Consider the following 14,755-nt stretch of genomic DNA (forward strand, 5'->3'; position numbering starts at 1 on the left):
GACTTGCAAGTTAGGAGAAGTCCTGTAGGAAAAAAAGGTTGTTTAAAAGTTGAGTGGCTCTGTAGGCTTGGAAACAGGACTGGGCTTGTGAAACAGGGAAGGGATCTCCTGCAGTCACCCACAGCACCCCATGCCCCGGAGCAGACTGCTGTGTCCTCACGCCGTGCCAGACAGTCTGTCTAAACCTCCCTAGGCAGCGATTTGAGTGCTTAGCTGCTCTTGGTTTTCAGACAGCAAAACCAAACAAACCCAGTTCTCTAATAGAAACTGCCTTGGCTGCTGTTTAGTCATGACCAGTCCATGTGCTAGTGTAAACTGGTCATCTTCTCTCATTGCTTCAGAAGCTCTGAACTGTGAAAGCTCATTCATAAAATCATAGGATAGGTTGGGTTGGAAGTGACCTCAAAGCTCATCCAGCTGCAGTCCCCTGCCATGGGCAGGGCCACCTCCCACCAGCCCAGGTTGTTCAAGGCCTCATTCAAACTGGCCTTGAACGCCTCCAAGGAGGAGGCATCCACAACCTCCTTGGGCAACCTGTTCCAATGTCTCCCCACCCTCACTGGAAAGAATTTCTTCCTAGTCTCCAATCTGAATCTCCCTCTTCCAGCTCAAAGTCATTGCCACTCATCCTAGCACTACAAGCCCTTGTAAAAAGTGCCTTCCGGGCTTTCTTGTAGCCCCTTCAAGTATTGGAAGGCTGCTCTAAGGTCTCCCTGGAGCCTTTTTTTCTCAGGCTGAACAGCCTCAATTCTCTCAGCCTGTAGGTCCTCAGGTGAGGTTCTTCAGCCCTCTGCTCATCTTCGTGGCCTGCTCTGGACCCTTCAACAGTTCTGTGTTCTTACGTTGGAGGCCCCAGCACTGGACACAGTGCTGCAGTGGGTTCTCACCAGAGCACAGCAGAGTTGTTGGTGTGGTCACCTCTGCACTGAACACAGCACACAGGATCTATTTTTTTTGTGGGAGTGTTTCTGAATTTTTTGTTGTTGTTTTCATTCTGCTGCACACATTTCTTGAACCCTGTGCCCAGACCTGGTTGCAGGCCTGCAGCTCACCCATCAGCAGTGCTGAGCACTGGCAGCATTACCTCATGCCCAGAGCCATCCTGTTTGTGAAGCCCTGGGGGGTGTTTGTTCTCAGCAGCGCTAAGATGCTGCTGATTCACACTCGTTTTCTGATCCATGACAAGCACCAGGTCCTCTGGGCAGAGCTGCAGCTCACTTACCTCTGCCTCCTCTGCACTGGCCACTGAACCATCTTCTCGTTGCATTTTCCCTCAGTGAATTAAATTACTTTTTTTTGATCATTTCCAGCTCTTTCCTACAAGGGACTTGCAGCCCCTCCCAGTTCTAGTGTAAATTGCTAGGGCTTAAGGGTGGTCTCCCTTCCATCGTTCCAGATGTTACTGGCAATTGTTTGAATACTTAGATGCCAGCCTGATCCTTCCCTTTTTGTTGTTGACTTTCCCTGTATGGGACTTACATCCAGGTCTGCATCTGCCTGCAGTGGTTTTAAATTAAGTCTATAAATGTGTGACAAGGCTGAAACCCTCCTTTCCACTCTGTGAAGGTGGCTCTGGAAGTGTCAGCTCTTGGCCTGGAGTGATCAGCTCTGACCCATCTGATCTCCAAAATGCCTTTTATTTTCTCTTCTTTTCCCTCTCTGACAGCTGAATTGTGCTGCCTCATGCTTTTATAAAGGAAATTTCAACAAAATGCTTTCAGGCAAATGCAGGAGATGTTCAACTCTCTGTGCTGGTGGGCAGGAGTCCTCTGTTGTGTTTCTGCAAAGCCAGAGCATAGAATCATAGTGTGGCTTGGGTTGGAAGGGGCCTTAAAGCTCAGCTAGTTCCAACCCCCCTGCTATGGAGAGAGACACCTCCACTAGCCCAGGTTGTCCAAAGCTATATCCAGCCTGGTCTTAAACACTACCAGGGATGAGGCATCCACAGCTCCTCTGCGCAACCCGTTCCAGTGTCTCACCCCCCTCAGAGTCAAGACCTACTTCCTAATGTCCAACCTAAATCTCCCCTGCTCTAGTATCAAGCCCTTGCCCCTTGTGTCCTATCACCAGAGGCCCTTACAAGCACTCTGACAGGAGTAGAGCATCCTTTCGTCAGCTGGGGCTACACCAGCAGGTTGTATATGAGAGATTAGAAACACCCCACCACAAAGAGCCTTCAGGAGGTTTAGCACAAGTTGTGAAGAGAGCCCTGAGACAGGCTGACCCCTGAGATGCTGATGCTGTTCTCTGTCCCCTTTGCAGGTCCATCGCAGCAGCCTGGCGCGGTGCAGCTGTGACGTGAACCCTTTGTGTGCTCTGTGCGGCACTCGCAGCTCCACGTCTCTGGAAATCCAGTACGATGCCCCTCTGCTGGAGCGCCTCTCCCAGCTGGACTCCTGTGTCCATCCTGTCCTCTCGTTCCCAGATGGTAAGAGCAGCGCCCACACAGCTGCCAGAGGCCTGGGATGGTTTACAGGGGATGGTTGGAGCTGCTCCAGAGCTGCTGCACCTCCACCCTGGGCTTCCAGAGGAAGTGCAGATCTGCTTGGGTGCAAGCAAGTTTATTCATGGAATGGTTTGGGCTGGAAGGGACCTTAAAGGTCATTCAGTTGCAACCCCCTGCCATGGGGAGGAACACCTCCTATAGAGCAGGCTGCTCAAGTTGCCATCTGGCCTGGCTGTGAACACTTGCAGGGTGAAAGTATTTTTAGGAGCAGAGCATTTTCTGGAGCTGGCAAAGTGTTACACCCGAAGCCTGTTCTGGTATCAGTGTGGCTATGGGAACCTGATCAGGAGCCTCACCTAGGGTGAGCATTAGAGGTTGGAAGGCACCTCCAGAGACTGAGTCCAAAAGCCCCTGCCAAAGCAGGGTCACTCAGGGTGCACAGGAATGCATATGCATGCAGGTGGGTTTTGAAAGTCTGCAGAAAAGGAGACTCCACAACCTCTCTGGGCAGCCTGCTCCAGTGCCAGAAGCCAAGCAGTGCCTGGAAGTCTGTGCTGGGACCTGCTCTTAGGCTGATGTCTCTCTTTGTTTCTTTAAACCACATAAGAGAGATTTGCTTCTGCAGAGTTCCTTCATCTGTATAAAATTAATTGTTGGATTGGTTTAAGTCACAGGAAGGTTTTTTTTGACCTTGTAAGGAATTGTTAATGGTCTTCCATGGTTCAGAGGGTGCAGTGGGATGTTCCCGTTAAGACACTTGTAACAGTATCAGGGTTAATTATGATTAAGAGGAATAACAAACCAAGCTTGACAGTGAGGTCTTCACAGATTTCCTGTGCAGGGACTTTTCCCAAGGGAAGAGAAGTAATTTCCAGCAGTTTTTGCTTCATAAGCTGCCAGATTCAGCAGAAGCCTATTCTCTGACCCAAAACTATTGGCATGCATCAATGTAGTGTCCATCTGTCATCTCCTTCCTCTGATCACAAAATACAGGGGCATGGCTGACAGGAGCTAGTCCTCTCATTGGGAGGTTCAAGCAGTACATGGATCACAGGGTGACAGGGTGTTAGGGGTTGGAAGGGACCTCTCGAGATCATTGAGCCCACTCCCCCTGCCAGAGCAGGACCACAACGTAGCGCAGGTCGTGTAGGAATGCATCCAGACAGGGCTGGAAATGCTCCAGAGAAGGAGACTCCACAGCCTCTCTGGGCAGCCTGCTCCAGTGCTCAGAGACCCTTAGAGGAGAGAAGTTCTTCCTCATGTTGGGGTGGAACTTCCTGTGCTGTAGTTTACATCCATTGCCCCTTGTCCCATCACAGGGCACAAGTGAGCAGTTTGTCCCCCGACCCCCAGCCCTCAGATATTTATAGGCATTGATTAGATCCCCTCTAGGTCTCCTCCTCACCAGACCAAGCAGCCCCAGGCCCCTCAGCCTCTCCTTGCAGGGCACTGCTCCAGCCCCTTTAGCATCTTTGTAGCCCTTGGCTGGACTCCATAAAGCAGATGCCTGTCCCTCCTGAACTGGGGAGCCCTTAACTGAACCACATACTACTGGTGAGGTCTCACCAGGGCAGAGTGGGAATGCTTGTGAGTGGTGTCTGTGTGTCCCTGCTGCTCCTGAGGATGTGAAGCAGTGGCTGCAGGTTAAAGCACAGAGCTCACATCTGTGTTTGACTTTAAATCCCAGCTTTGCACAAGCTTCATGTGACAGTGGGAAATGCACAGAGTGTCTGGGAGCAATTAATCTGGCATCTTGCACTAGCACTCGATTTAAACCAGCCTAAAAATAGCACCAATTTACTATTTTCAACACTAAATCCCCACACACCCCTCCAAAGACACATCGCTGCTGAGGAACACAGAAGGGACTGAACACACTGAGCTCCTGAAGCAGAAATTTCCTGATTTCACAGCCCTTGTAGTCGTGTCTGGAGTGTTAAATTTAATATCCTCAGAAGCCTGTTGTGGGCTATTGCAGCATGGCCACCAGGCAAATGATCTCATCCCATATTCACTTCCCATTTTCTTAGGGTCAGCTGCAGCCAGCTCACGTGGTAAGAGATCTGTCCTGGCTGCAGCAGATAAAAAACCCTCTGAGTTTAGAACTGTGCAGTGGAAGACTTAAAACACCTACACAGAAATAGCCGTTTCCCCTTCTCCCTGCCTCAGGTTAACTGTGGTTGTTCAGTAATGCCAGGGCTGCTTTTTGGGGGTGGGGGTCACAGAATCATAGAATTATTTGGGCTGGAAAATCCCTCTAAGATTGAGTCCAGCCTTCAGCCCAACACCACTGTGGCCACTGAACCATGTCCCCAACTGGCCACATATTCCTTGAACACCTCCAGGCATGGGGACTCCACCACCTCCCTGGGCAGCCTGATCCAATCCCTGACCTCTCTTGCAGCAAAGTAATTGTTTCTCATGGCCAACCTAAGCCTCCCCTGGTGCTGTCTGAGTCCAGATGATTTTCTATCCAAACATAAAGCCAAGCAGTGTGTTCGGGAAGGGAAATTTATCACCCCGATGCCGTTGGCTTGCATCAAGATGTCTCCAAATTGCTCTTGCTCTGCTCTCCATGTTTATTTTGGGGGGGGCTCACCTTAAAACCAGCTGGCTGGGCAGAGACTGAGATGAGACCTTTGGAGGAGGCTGTCAGATGGAGCTGTGAGCATGTGCTGACTTTCACTTTGAGCCTGTCTCTGCTGCCAGCAGCCAGGAATCTCCAGTGCTGTTTGCCAAGGGCAAGACTGCCAGGCACCACAGGAAGAGGATCGCTGGAGTACTGCTTCTCTTGGCAGGCAGGACACAGGAACCCTGGCATTTAACTCCTTGCACTTTATAAGTGCTTTGTCCCCTTCCTTCAGGCCTTCTTTTATCCCTTGCTTTTTTCTTGCTGGTTCATCTGATTTCTCGCCGGGAATTTTCAGATGATGTAATAACCTTGGTGGGGAGGCTGAGAGCTGAGGCTCTGGTTGCCATCTGCTGGTCCCTGAGAGGCCTGCACTGCTCCACCGAGGAGGAGGAGGGACTGTGCCACTTGCTGCACAGACTCTGGCGCAGCCCGTGCCGACGGCAGGACAGTGACAAGCCAGCAAAGACTCATTTTCTGCTGACAAAGTCTTGTCTTGCGTTTTTTCCACTCCCTCTGACCTGTTTCCTCCTTCCACAGCTGTGTGGGCTGCTGGGATGGGAGGAGTTTTCAGGAGAAGGCAGAAAATGGACAGAGAAGAGGCTGCTTGCCCCAGGTCGGAGCGCTGCAGCGCAGTTGTGTTGCAGCCTCACTGGCAACAGAATCCCAGCATGGGAGGGTTGAAAGAGGCCCCTGGAAATCATCCAGTCCAACCTTCTGCTAAAGCAGGGCACCCACAGCAGTTTGCCCAGGATTACAATGGCCAGAGGGGTTTGGAAGCTCTCCAGAGAAGGAGACTGTGGAGCAAAGAATTTTTTCCTCCTGCTCAGATGGAATCTCCTGGGTTGTAGTTTATGTCCGCTGCTCCTTGTCCTGTCACTGAGCACCACTGAGAAGAGCCTGACCCCAGCCTCGCTGGCCACACTTTTCTTAATGCCCTCCGACACCATTTGCTTTCTTCACCACCAGGGCACGTTGCTGGCTCGTGGGGAACTTGTCCCCCAGCACTCCCAGGTCCTTCTCCACAGAGCTGTCTTCCCAGCAAGTCATCCCTCATCCTGGTGCAGGAGGTTGTTCCTCCCCAGGGGCAGGACCCTGCACCTCTTGAATTTCCTGAGGTCCCCTCTGCCCAGCTCTCCACCTCTCCAGGTCCTTGCAGCACTGGCTTGGCCCCTCTGTGTCCTTTGTGATATGCAGTGATGCTGTCACACTGTGATTGCCCTTCCTTAGCAAGTGGAGGGGGCTAAACCAGAGCTGTAACCATCAAGGTACCAGAGTTGGAGCTGTCCTGGCTTTTCCCTGAGTTTCACATCCCCCTGTTAATCACAGGCTCTGCCAGCTCTCCATCCTGTTTGCCTGCCTGGGGCTGCTGGAGCATTCCAGTCCCTGGAACTGGTGTGGCAATCTTGAGGAGAGGTTTGGATACCAGCCACTGAGACTCCCAACAGGGCTTGAATCTCTGCCACATGCCCTCTGAGATGATCTCAATGCAGTTCTTAATCCCACGGCAGCTTCTAATTGCCTTCACATCCTCTCTTCAGGCACAGAGCGAGGAGCTTTGTTTCTTCTGCAGGGCCTGGGAAGGTTTAGCTCTGCTTAGTGCTGCTTCAGAGTCCCTGTGAAAATGTCATGTGAGCTTGAGAGATGTAGAGGAGTGATGTTTGTGCTCCACTGATGTTCATCTTGGTGCTTTTAACTCCTATCTGTGGCAGCAAGAGTTGGCATCAGGCTGTGTGTCCCAGCGGCAGCAGGCTGCGGATTGGTCCCGGGGGAGCAGAGCAGGTGGTGGCCTGGCAGAGTGCAGATGCTGCTGTCTGTTTGGAGAGGACGCAGCCACTCAGCACTTCTGCTAACCCCAAAGCTTTCAGTGCTTTTCCAAACCAGGATTTTGGCCCTCGGGGACCTAGAAGAGAGCTGGGTCTTGGAGGAGGGTTAGGCAACAGTATTTGGTGATCGGATGTGAAGTTTGAAGCCATGAGTATGAAAGGAAGGCTTATTTGTGGGGCTCCTGAGGCTGAAGTTGTTTGCTACTCTGCTTAGTAGTTTCTATTCCACCATAGCCTCTCTGCACAGGAAGTGCATTCAGTAATCTGGGGTTAGGAGTGTGCACCTGGATGGGACTGGGGGGAACCAAGCTTGAGGAATGTGAGAGAAGTGTCTGCTGAAGTTCACAGCAGGGAGTGAGCTGTGAGGTGTCAGGATCAGGGACAGGTTACTCTGCACTGCCATCAGCTGTGGCATGCACAGAGCCCTCAGCCTCCCAGTGCCCAGACAGGTGTCCTTGGGTTTGCAGCTCACAGATGGCTCAGTGACCTGCACCTGCCTGGGGAGCTCGTGGAGAGCAGCAGCAGCACCACTGCTCATGGAGCCCTTGAAGGGTGCTCCCTCACACAACTTTCCTTAGGTGATTGAGATCTCACATCAGCAGATTAACATCAGAGAGGACTTGGCTGGCTCTTGGGTTGGCCTGAAACAGGATTTCAGATGAATTCCTCTCTTTCCACCCACGCTTGTGTAGATTTGATGCGCTGAGGTATCTGAGTCAGACCTGAGATAGCAGCATGGAGTGTGGCAGTGCAGGAGGTACCTGCAGAGGTGAAGATGTGTGGTTTAGTGACATTCATTCTCCTGCTGGCATACGCTTGGGGCTGTGGATCCTGTAGGAATGTCCTCTGAGATTCCCAGAGACTGTCAGAGTACAAGTATTGGATCCTATCACTGCAAGTCCTGCAAGAGCATGAGGGAGGTGCAGGCAAGCCTGAGTCTTACTGTCAACACCTCTGTGTTTGCCCAGAGATCTTCTCACTGGGGGACTAGGAGAGGGACAGGGATTACAACCTAGATGATATCGAAGGTCCCTTCCAGCCCAGCCCATTCCACAATTCTGTGAATGGATTCTGGCTCCAGAGCTTCCTGGGGCAGGCAGCAGTTAATTGGAGTGCCCTGTTCTGTGTCCCTCTGCAGATGTGCCGACAAGCCTGCACTTCCAGAGCATGTTGAAGTCTCAGTGGCAGAACAAACCCTATGAGAAAATCAAGGCTCCCAAAAAGCTCTCACTGAAGCACAGAGCCCCCGTGCCTGCCAGCAGCCTGCCCGACCCTGCTCGCAAGGACCGCCACAAGCTGGTGAACTCCTTCTTCACTGCAGCCAGTAAGTGTCCCCCTGCACCCACCACCTGCAGAGACACAACAGCCCCTGCAGTCTAGGAGGAGGATACCCTTCAAATTCAGCTCTTGGAGATGAGGCTGAAGGCAAAATCAGAATCATGGAATCACAGAATCATTGAGGCTGGAAGAGATCTCTGAGATCAAGTCCAGCCTGTAACCAGCCTGTCTAACTGTGACATGTGGGCAGGTTGTGAAGTTCAGGTTGGTCCTGGTTTGCAGTTGAACAGTGTAAGGCTGTGCTCACGCTGGGTCGGGCAGAAGTGTGCAGCCAGTTCTGCTCTGAGCACATCTCTCCTGCACCCTGGCAGTACCGCGCCCGACCCGTCCCTGTGTGCAGAGTCGGCCGAGCCCGCCCGAGGCTGCTGTGCCAGCAGAGAGAGGCGAAAACTGCCCTTTCACAGCTCTTTCTCTGTTCCCCTCCTCAGAGCGCTCCCATCCAAAAGCCCCAGCAGACAAGGCACACAGGCCACCCTTAGACGATTTTACGGCCCTGGCCAAGGCCGAGAGAGCTGCAGAGCGCTCGCTTGTGCCGCCTGCTGCCCCTGACAAAAGGCGATTGCGAGACTGCTCGACTGAGAGGAGCGAAGGTAGGCGCCCAGGGCCAGCTCTCTTGGGGGGAGCTTGGGCTTTGCTGCACATCCAGCCTCTCTCCCCACCTCCAGCCTCGGAGGGTGGGGGGCACTGCGCTGCTTCTGTGCGTCCGCTCTAACTGCTTCCTCCCCCAGGACCTCTCAAGCTGCTGGCTGCCATCAGGAGCTGCTTCTCTGCCGCAAAGTGCTCTGCAGCACAGGCCATTTCTGGTGCACATGGTCCTTTTCTGTCCAATACCACCCCTCTTCAGTCTGGTTTTCCTGCTTGCTAACATCATCCTTCGTTTTCTTCCACCCTCCCTCGTGCAGTGTTGAAGCATCACACGGATGTTGGTGGCCCAAGCTACTTGTCAGCAGCTGTGACCCCCACGCCTCACAGCCCCGTAGCCCGGCAACTGTCCACCTCCTCAGAAGGCTCTGCTCCTGCCAGCACGAGTACACAGGGCACCTCCAACACAGCTGTAAGTATCTAGTGCCTCCCCAGAGGCTCAGCTCCATCATGGAGTCCAGCTCTGAGCTTCCCATTTCAAGAGACCTAGAACTCCTGGAGAGCCTACAAAGATACTGAGGGGCCTGAATCATTTCTATGAGGAGCAAAGGCTGAGAGCCTGGAGAAGATAGAGGCATCTGAGCAATGCTCAGCATGAGCTAAAGGGTGGGGGACAAGAGGATTGGGCCAGATTCTTCTCAGTGGTGCCCAGGGACAGGTAGAAACTGGAACCCAGGAGGTTCCATATAAACAGGAGGCGAGATGTCTTTCTGGAGCCCTGGAGCAGGCTGCCCAGAGAGGTTTTGGAGTCTCCTCTGCAGAGCTTGCAAACCCCTCTGGCCATTATGACACTGAGTGACTCTGCTTTAGCAGAGGGGTGAGCTTGGACTCAGTTATCTCCAGAGGACCCTTCCAGCTACACCATTGTGTGACTCCCTGCTGCCTTGGCCATAGTTGCCCACCCATTGTGTCCTCGTGCACGTTCAGAGTCCTGGGGCCTGGCTGTGTCAGGTGCCCCAGCAGCTGGGTTCTTGCCTGGTTTTACACTGGAAGCTGCAGGGAGCAAAGGAGAGGGCAGACATGGTGAATGGCATAGTGTGTGTCAAACTGATCCACGGAGACTCGTGCCACTCTGCCATCAGTGCTGCTGTCACAAGAGGTTCTTGAGTAGAGGATGGCAGGAGAGCGCCCAGAGTTCAGCCAGGTTTGGGTTGTTGAGTGTGGAGCTCATTTCTCATTCCAGTCGAGAGTGCAGTGCAGGTGAAAGCTGTTAAGCTCTCGGTGCAGCTGTCAAAACCCAAGGTGCACTCCTGTGTAACTGCTTCACATTCCTCCTGTCAAAGTGTCACCTATGGCAAGTCCAGACCCCTGCAGGGACACAGGCAAGGAGGCTCTTTCCAAACTGGATGGTTCTTCTCTCTTTCCTGGTGGCCTCCTCACCTCCCTTGTGTTGGTAGTGGGGACCTGGATTGTGGGAGCCTTTTCTTGCTGGGTCAGTTAATCAGTCTCCATATGCCCTGACTGCAGTGACTGATGTCAGCGTGGGGATGGTGGCTGGAGCTCAGCAGCCCTTGTTCACCTCATTTCAGGGCCTGCAGAGCCACCACAGCCCTTACCCTCCTTTTTGTACCTTCCAAGCAAGTTTTGGTTGGGAAGCAAGCAGCAGGCAAACTCCATTGTGGTGCAAACTGTTGTTGGTTCTGGAGTCTCCACAGATCATAAATCATGACTCCAAGGCCGTCTGTGTCAGGCCATCAACAATCCAGGATGACAAAACCTGCAACCCTTTCTCACCTGCTTCTTGCCTTCGTGTTACAGCAGCCAAGGAGGAGGAGAGGAGAAAGCTCATTTGATATTAACAACATTGTCATCCCCATGTCTGTTGCTGCAACGACTCGTGTGGAGAAGCTGCAGTACAAAGAGATCCTCACTCCCAGGTACCTGCTTGATCCCTGGCTCCCATGGGATTCTCACATCCCAGGCTTTGCTGTGCAACTGTCCTGTGCCAGAAGTTCAGCCCGGGCCCAGGGCTTTGTTCCCGTGGGTGCTAACTCGTGAGGAAAGCCGCTCCTGTCTTTGTGAATGTAGGAGGTTTGGAAAGCTTCTGATCATGTCATTGATGGAGAGTGAGGAGTTAGAGAATGTTGACTGAGTGCTCTTCATGCATAGCAGGCAGCTGCTGTGCTCAGGAGCCTGCAGTCTAGAGGCATTCTCTTTGTCCTCTGTCCTGCTGCTGAGTGCATAGAGCCAAAGGTCCTGATGATTTCCCAGCTCTGCTCATGCCTAGGCTGAGTTAATATGCAGGAAAGAAAACACTGCCTTGGGTCACAGCAGCCAGGAGAAGCCCTCCTGTGCCTGGGCAGTGGTAGGCATAAGGAATTGCTTCTGCCCAGCTGTCAGTCCTGCTTTGGATGGGCTTGGATTAGCACCATGGATGAGATCAGCTCCTGGGTAGTGCTCGCTGGGAGCGTGCCAACTTGCTGCAGCACTGGTGCACCTTCTTCATCCAGACTGCCCAGTTCCCAGTCCTCCTTTTTCCTCCCAGCTCTCAAGGTCGCTTTCCCAACTTGGCTCTTTTTTTCCTCCTGGTCCTAAATGCTCTTCCCAGGCTCTGTTTGTAGTGTGACACAGAGGGAGCCTGTTGCTGAGCCAGAGGAAGAGGAGGAAATGCTGCAGCATCTGCTCTGCTTCCTCTGCCCTTGGCAGGCAGGAGCTGGGCAGGGAGGCATGAGCAAGGGCTGGAGTGGGAGGACACTTTAATCTTGCTCTCTGCTCCTGACCCTCCCAGTGTGGAAGGACATCTCCTGCCAGTCCCCCACTGCTGCACTCTGGTTGCAAATCCACCACAGAGAGTTCTGCTCAGGATGCAGCAAGCTCATGGGGGAAGGGGAGAAAACTTCTCCTGATACCACAGGAGGGCTTTTGAGTAGGCAAAAGTGGCCACTTGGCTTAAAACGGAGCCCAGGTCTGTCACTCCTGGCGGCAGGGTTGGCGTTTTTATCACCCCAGTGTGAGCAGTGCTTGTGCGGCTGTGGCTGACTGCTGTTGTGTGTTAACAGCTGGCGTGAAGTGGACATGAGCACTCTGAAAGCCATCCCTGATGAAGACAGCGAGGAGGTAAGAAGGTGTTCATTTCCCAGTTAAGGCAGGGTGGAACGGGACACAAGCACCTCGGCAGAGAGGTGTGGAGTCTCTTCCTTCTGTACAAGAAAAGGACATGCTTGTGCTCACAGAGCCGAGCCTGGGGCTGGTTCCTTCTCAGACAGGTGGTGGGGGCAGGAGTTGGATTAACTGGCTGGGGACAGCTGAGTCTGAGGTCTGGCTGCTGTCAGGAGACTTCTCTGGCAGAACTGTTGTTAGGGAATAGTCTGATCAAGAAGTGAGGAGCACTTTTACCACTGCATTACTGCTTGAGCTGAACTGAGAGCAGTGCCATTTCCCCGAGTCCCTGTGGTGCACTGCCCTTGGCCTGGGTTCTCACTCTACCCAAGCAGAGCAGACTGGGTCTAACATGGTGCTCGCTGGCAGCATCTGCCTCCGTCCAGACACAGACACTGAGCAAGCTGGGGTGGTTTAACCTGGAGAGGAGAAGACTCCAAGGGACCTTGAAGGCATCCTATAAGAAGACTGCAGAAGGACTTTTCCTGAAGGTGTCTAGAGACAGGCCAAGGGGGAATGGTTTGAAGCTGAGCAGAGCAGGGTTAGACTGGAGCTGAAGAAGTTGTTCTTCAATATGAGGGTGGGGAGACACTGCAACAGGTTACTTAGGGAGCATGTGGATGCTTCCTCCTTGGAAGTGTTCAGGGCCAGGTTGGATGAGGCCTTGAGTAGCCGAGCCTAGCTGTGAGGTGCCTTGCCCATGGTGGGGAGCTTGGAGCAGATGATCTCTGAGCTCCCTTCCAACCTGAGCCATTGTGTGCTGCCTGCTGGCAGCTCTGCACCTTGGTGAGTGTTTACCTTGAGGCAGCTCTGACCCAGCCCTGTGCCCTCCCTTTCAGATCGAGGACTTGTCTGATTCGGCCTTCGCTGCCCGGCACAGCAAGTGTGAGGAGATGGAGCGGGCGCGCTGGCTCTGGAGCACCAGTGTGCCCCCACAGCGGCGGGGCAGCAGGTATGGCAGCACCCGGGCAGAGAGGGTGCAGAGGGCTCCCCTTGGCCAGCGTCACCATCCCGACGGAGTGGGATGCTCTGGGAGCAGGTCATGGGGGAGTTATGGGGCTGGCTGATCCGGGAAAGGGTTTGGTTACCACGAGCAGCTTGAGGAGCCCCTCTGGGAGCAGGAGGTGCTCTGCTGAGGTGAGGCTGAACTTACACACCAGTTGCACACCAACCAAGTCTTGTGCTATCTGCTGGGATTCTGCTTTCGTGACCACTCTGGGGGAATGGAGGCTGATGTGCCAGTCTTGATTGAAACAGAATCTTTCTCGGTGTCACCTCTTGCACTCTCTTGGTCATCTCTGGTTGGTTACCTCAGCAGTGTTCAGTCTACACACAAGTCCTGACATTCCTCTGGTCACTTGGCACTTGATTGCCCTTTCCTCAGTGGGTGTTGAGCCGTCATGTGCCCAGGTGGCCAAGAAGGCAACAGCCTCCTGGCTTGGATCAGCAGTGGTGTGGCCAGAAGGACCAGAGAGGTGATTGTCGTGTACTCAGCACTGAAGAGGCTGCACCTCGCATCCTGGCTTCAGTTTTGGGGCTCTCACTCCAATAAGGACATTGAGGTGCTGGAACAGGTCCAGAGAATGGCAGTGAAGCTGGTGAAGGGGCTGGAGAACAGAGCTGGTGAGGAGCAGGTGGAGGACCTGGGGTTGCTCAGTCAGGAGGAGGATGAGGTAACTTCTTGTTGCTGTGATTCCACCAGGACCTTGCTCTCTGCCTGGGGAGTGCCTGGGCCAGGTAGCAGCAGTGAACACTGAGGTGCACCCACGTAGAGCTCTTTGTGACCTGCTCCAGCAGATCTGCTGGGCACCTTGTAGTCTTCCTGCCTTGAGGATGTGGCAGTCTGGTTTGGTTTTTCCTGTAGCAGCTTTTAAATTGGTTCTTGACTCAGCACGTGGACTCCATCAAGCTCACTGCAGTGTAACTGCTGCATTGGTCTGGTTGAGGCTGGTCTTGTCTAAGCTCTGAAGAATATTTTGGCCAAGGGAGATTTTGGAACCTGATCCTTTGCGAGGCCTCGATTGCTGCTTGCTGCTGCAATTCGCCTTGAAGAGCTGCACCCATAAGTGGAGGGACTCCAACTGGGTTTCTCTCCTTGCAGCCTGTGGGTCTTTTATCTGAGATGTTCTGGAGGTGCTCACAGAGTCACAGAATGTTAGTGGCTGGAAGGGACCTCGGAAGATCAGAGTGCTCAATTACCCTAATCCTTGGTGGAGGGAACCCCTCTGAAGCTGAGGGGTTTTGCAGTGCTGCTCCTGCACCCAGCTGCTGAACCTGCTGCATTTTCAGCATCTCTGATTCGCTATGCAGTTGTGGTGGCTCATGAAGTGCCTGGTGTCCCGTGGTGTGTGGATGGTGGAAGCACTGGGAAGGGGTTCTGGAGTGCCTGAGCTCACAGGGCAGCTTCTCAGAGTGGTGGTGGTCATCCTGCACTCAGAGTGCAGGAGGTGTGTTGGGGCATGGAGCCTTGGGAGAGCAGCATCAGCGTTGCAAAGCTGCATCAGGGCAGAGATGGACCTGGATGAGTTTAACCTCTGGCTGGAAGTTGCACCAGGGAAGGGAGGTGTAGCTTGCACGTGAGGAACAGTTTCTGTCCTGCAGGAGTGGTCAGGGATTGGAACCCCCTGCCCAGGGAGGTGTTGGAGTCACCGTCCCTGGAGGCGTTGAAGGAATGTGTGGCCATGGCACCTGGGGACATGGTCTGGTGGCCGTGCTGGTGTTGGGTCAGTGGTCAGGCTGAGTGATCTCAGAGGGCCTTTCCAACACAAACGATGG

General features: G+C 53.4%; 1 protein-coding gene across 3 annotated transcripts in view; it reads left to right on the forward strand.

Moving 5' to 3' along the window:
• KANSL1 (KAT8 regulatory NSL complex subunit 1) overlaps nt 1-14,755 on the forward strand; it is a 111,866-nt gene that overhangs the window by 94,046 nt on the left and 3,065 nt on the right. For 2 of the 3 annotated variants that reach the window (XM_064174650.1, XM_064174651.1), the window contains 7 exons: nt 2,263-2,428; nt 8,040-8,225; nt 8,668-8,829; nt 9,142-9,293; nt 10,640-10,758; nt 11,881-11,938; nt 12,820-12,932. In XM_064174650.1, the coding sequence (XP_064030720.1) occupies nt 2,263-2,428; nt 8,040-8,225; nt 8,668-8,829; nt 9,142-9,293; nt 10,640-10,758; nt 11,881-11,938; nt 12,820-12,932 (956 nt within the window). The remainder of the gene's footprint in view (nt 1-2,262; nt 2,429-8,039; nt 8,226-8,667; nt 8,830-9,141; nt 9,294-10,639; nt 10,759-11,880; nt 11,939-12,819; nt 12,933-14,755) is intronic. The other variant, XM_064174652.1, reaches the window with a different exon arrangement.

The sequence above is a fragment of the Pogoniulus pusillus genome, chromosome 40, assembly GCF_015220805.1.
Source record: "Pogoniulus pusillus isolate bPogPus1 chromosome 40, bPogPus1.pri, whole genome shotgun sequence".
In the NCBI taxonomy this organism is placed as follows: Eukaryota; Metazoa; Chordata; class Aves; order Piciformes; family Lybiidae; genus Pogoniulus; species Pogoniulus pusillus.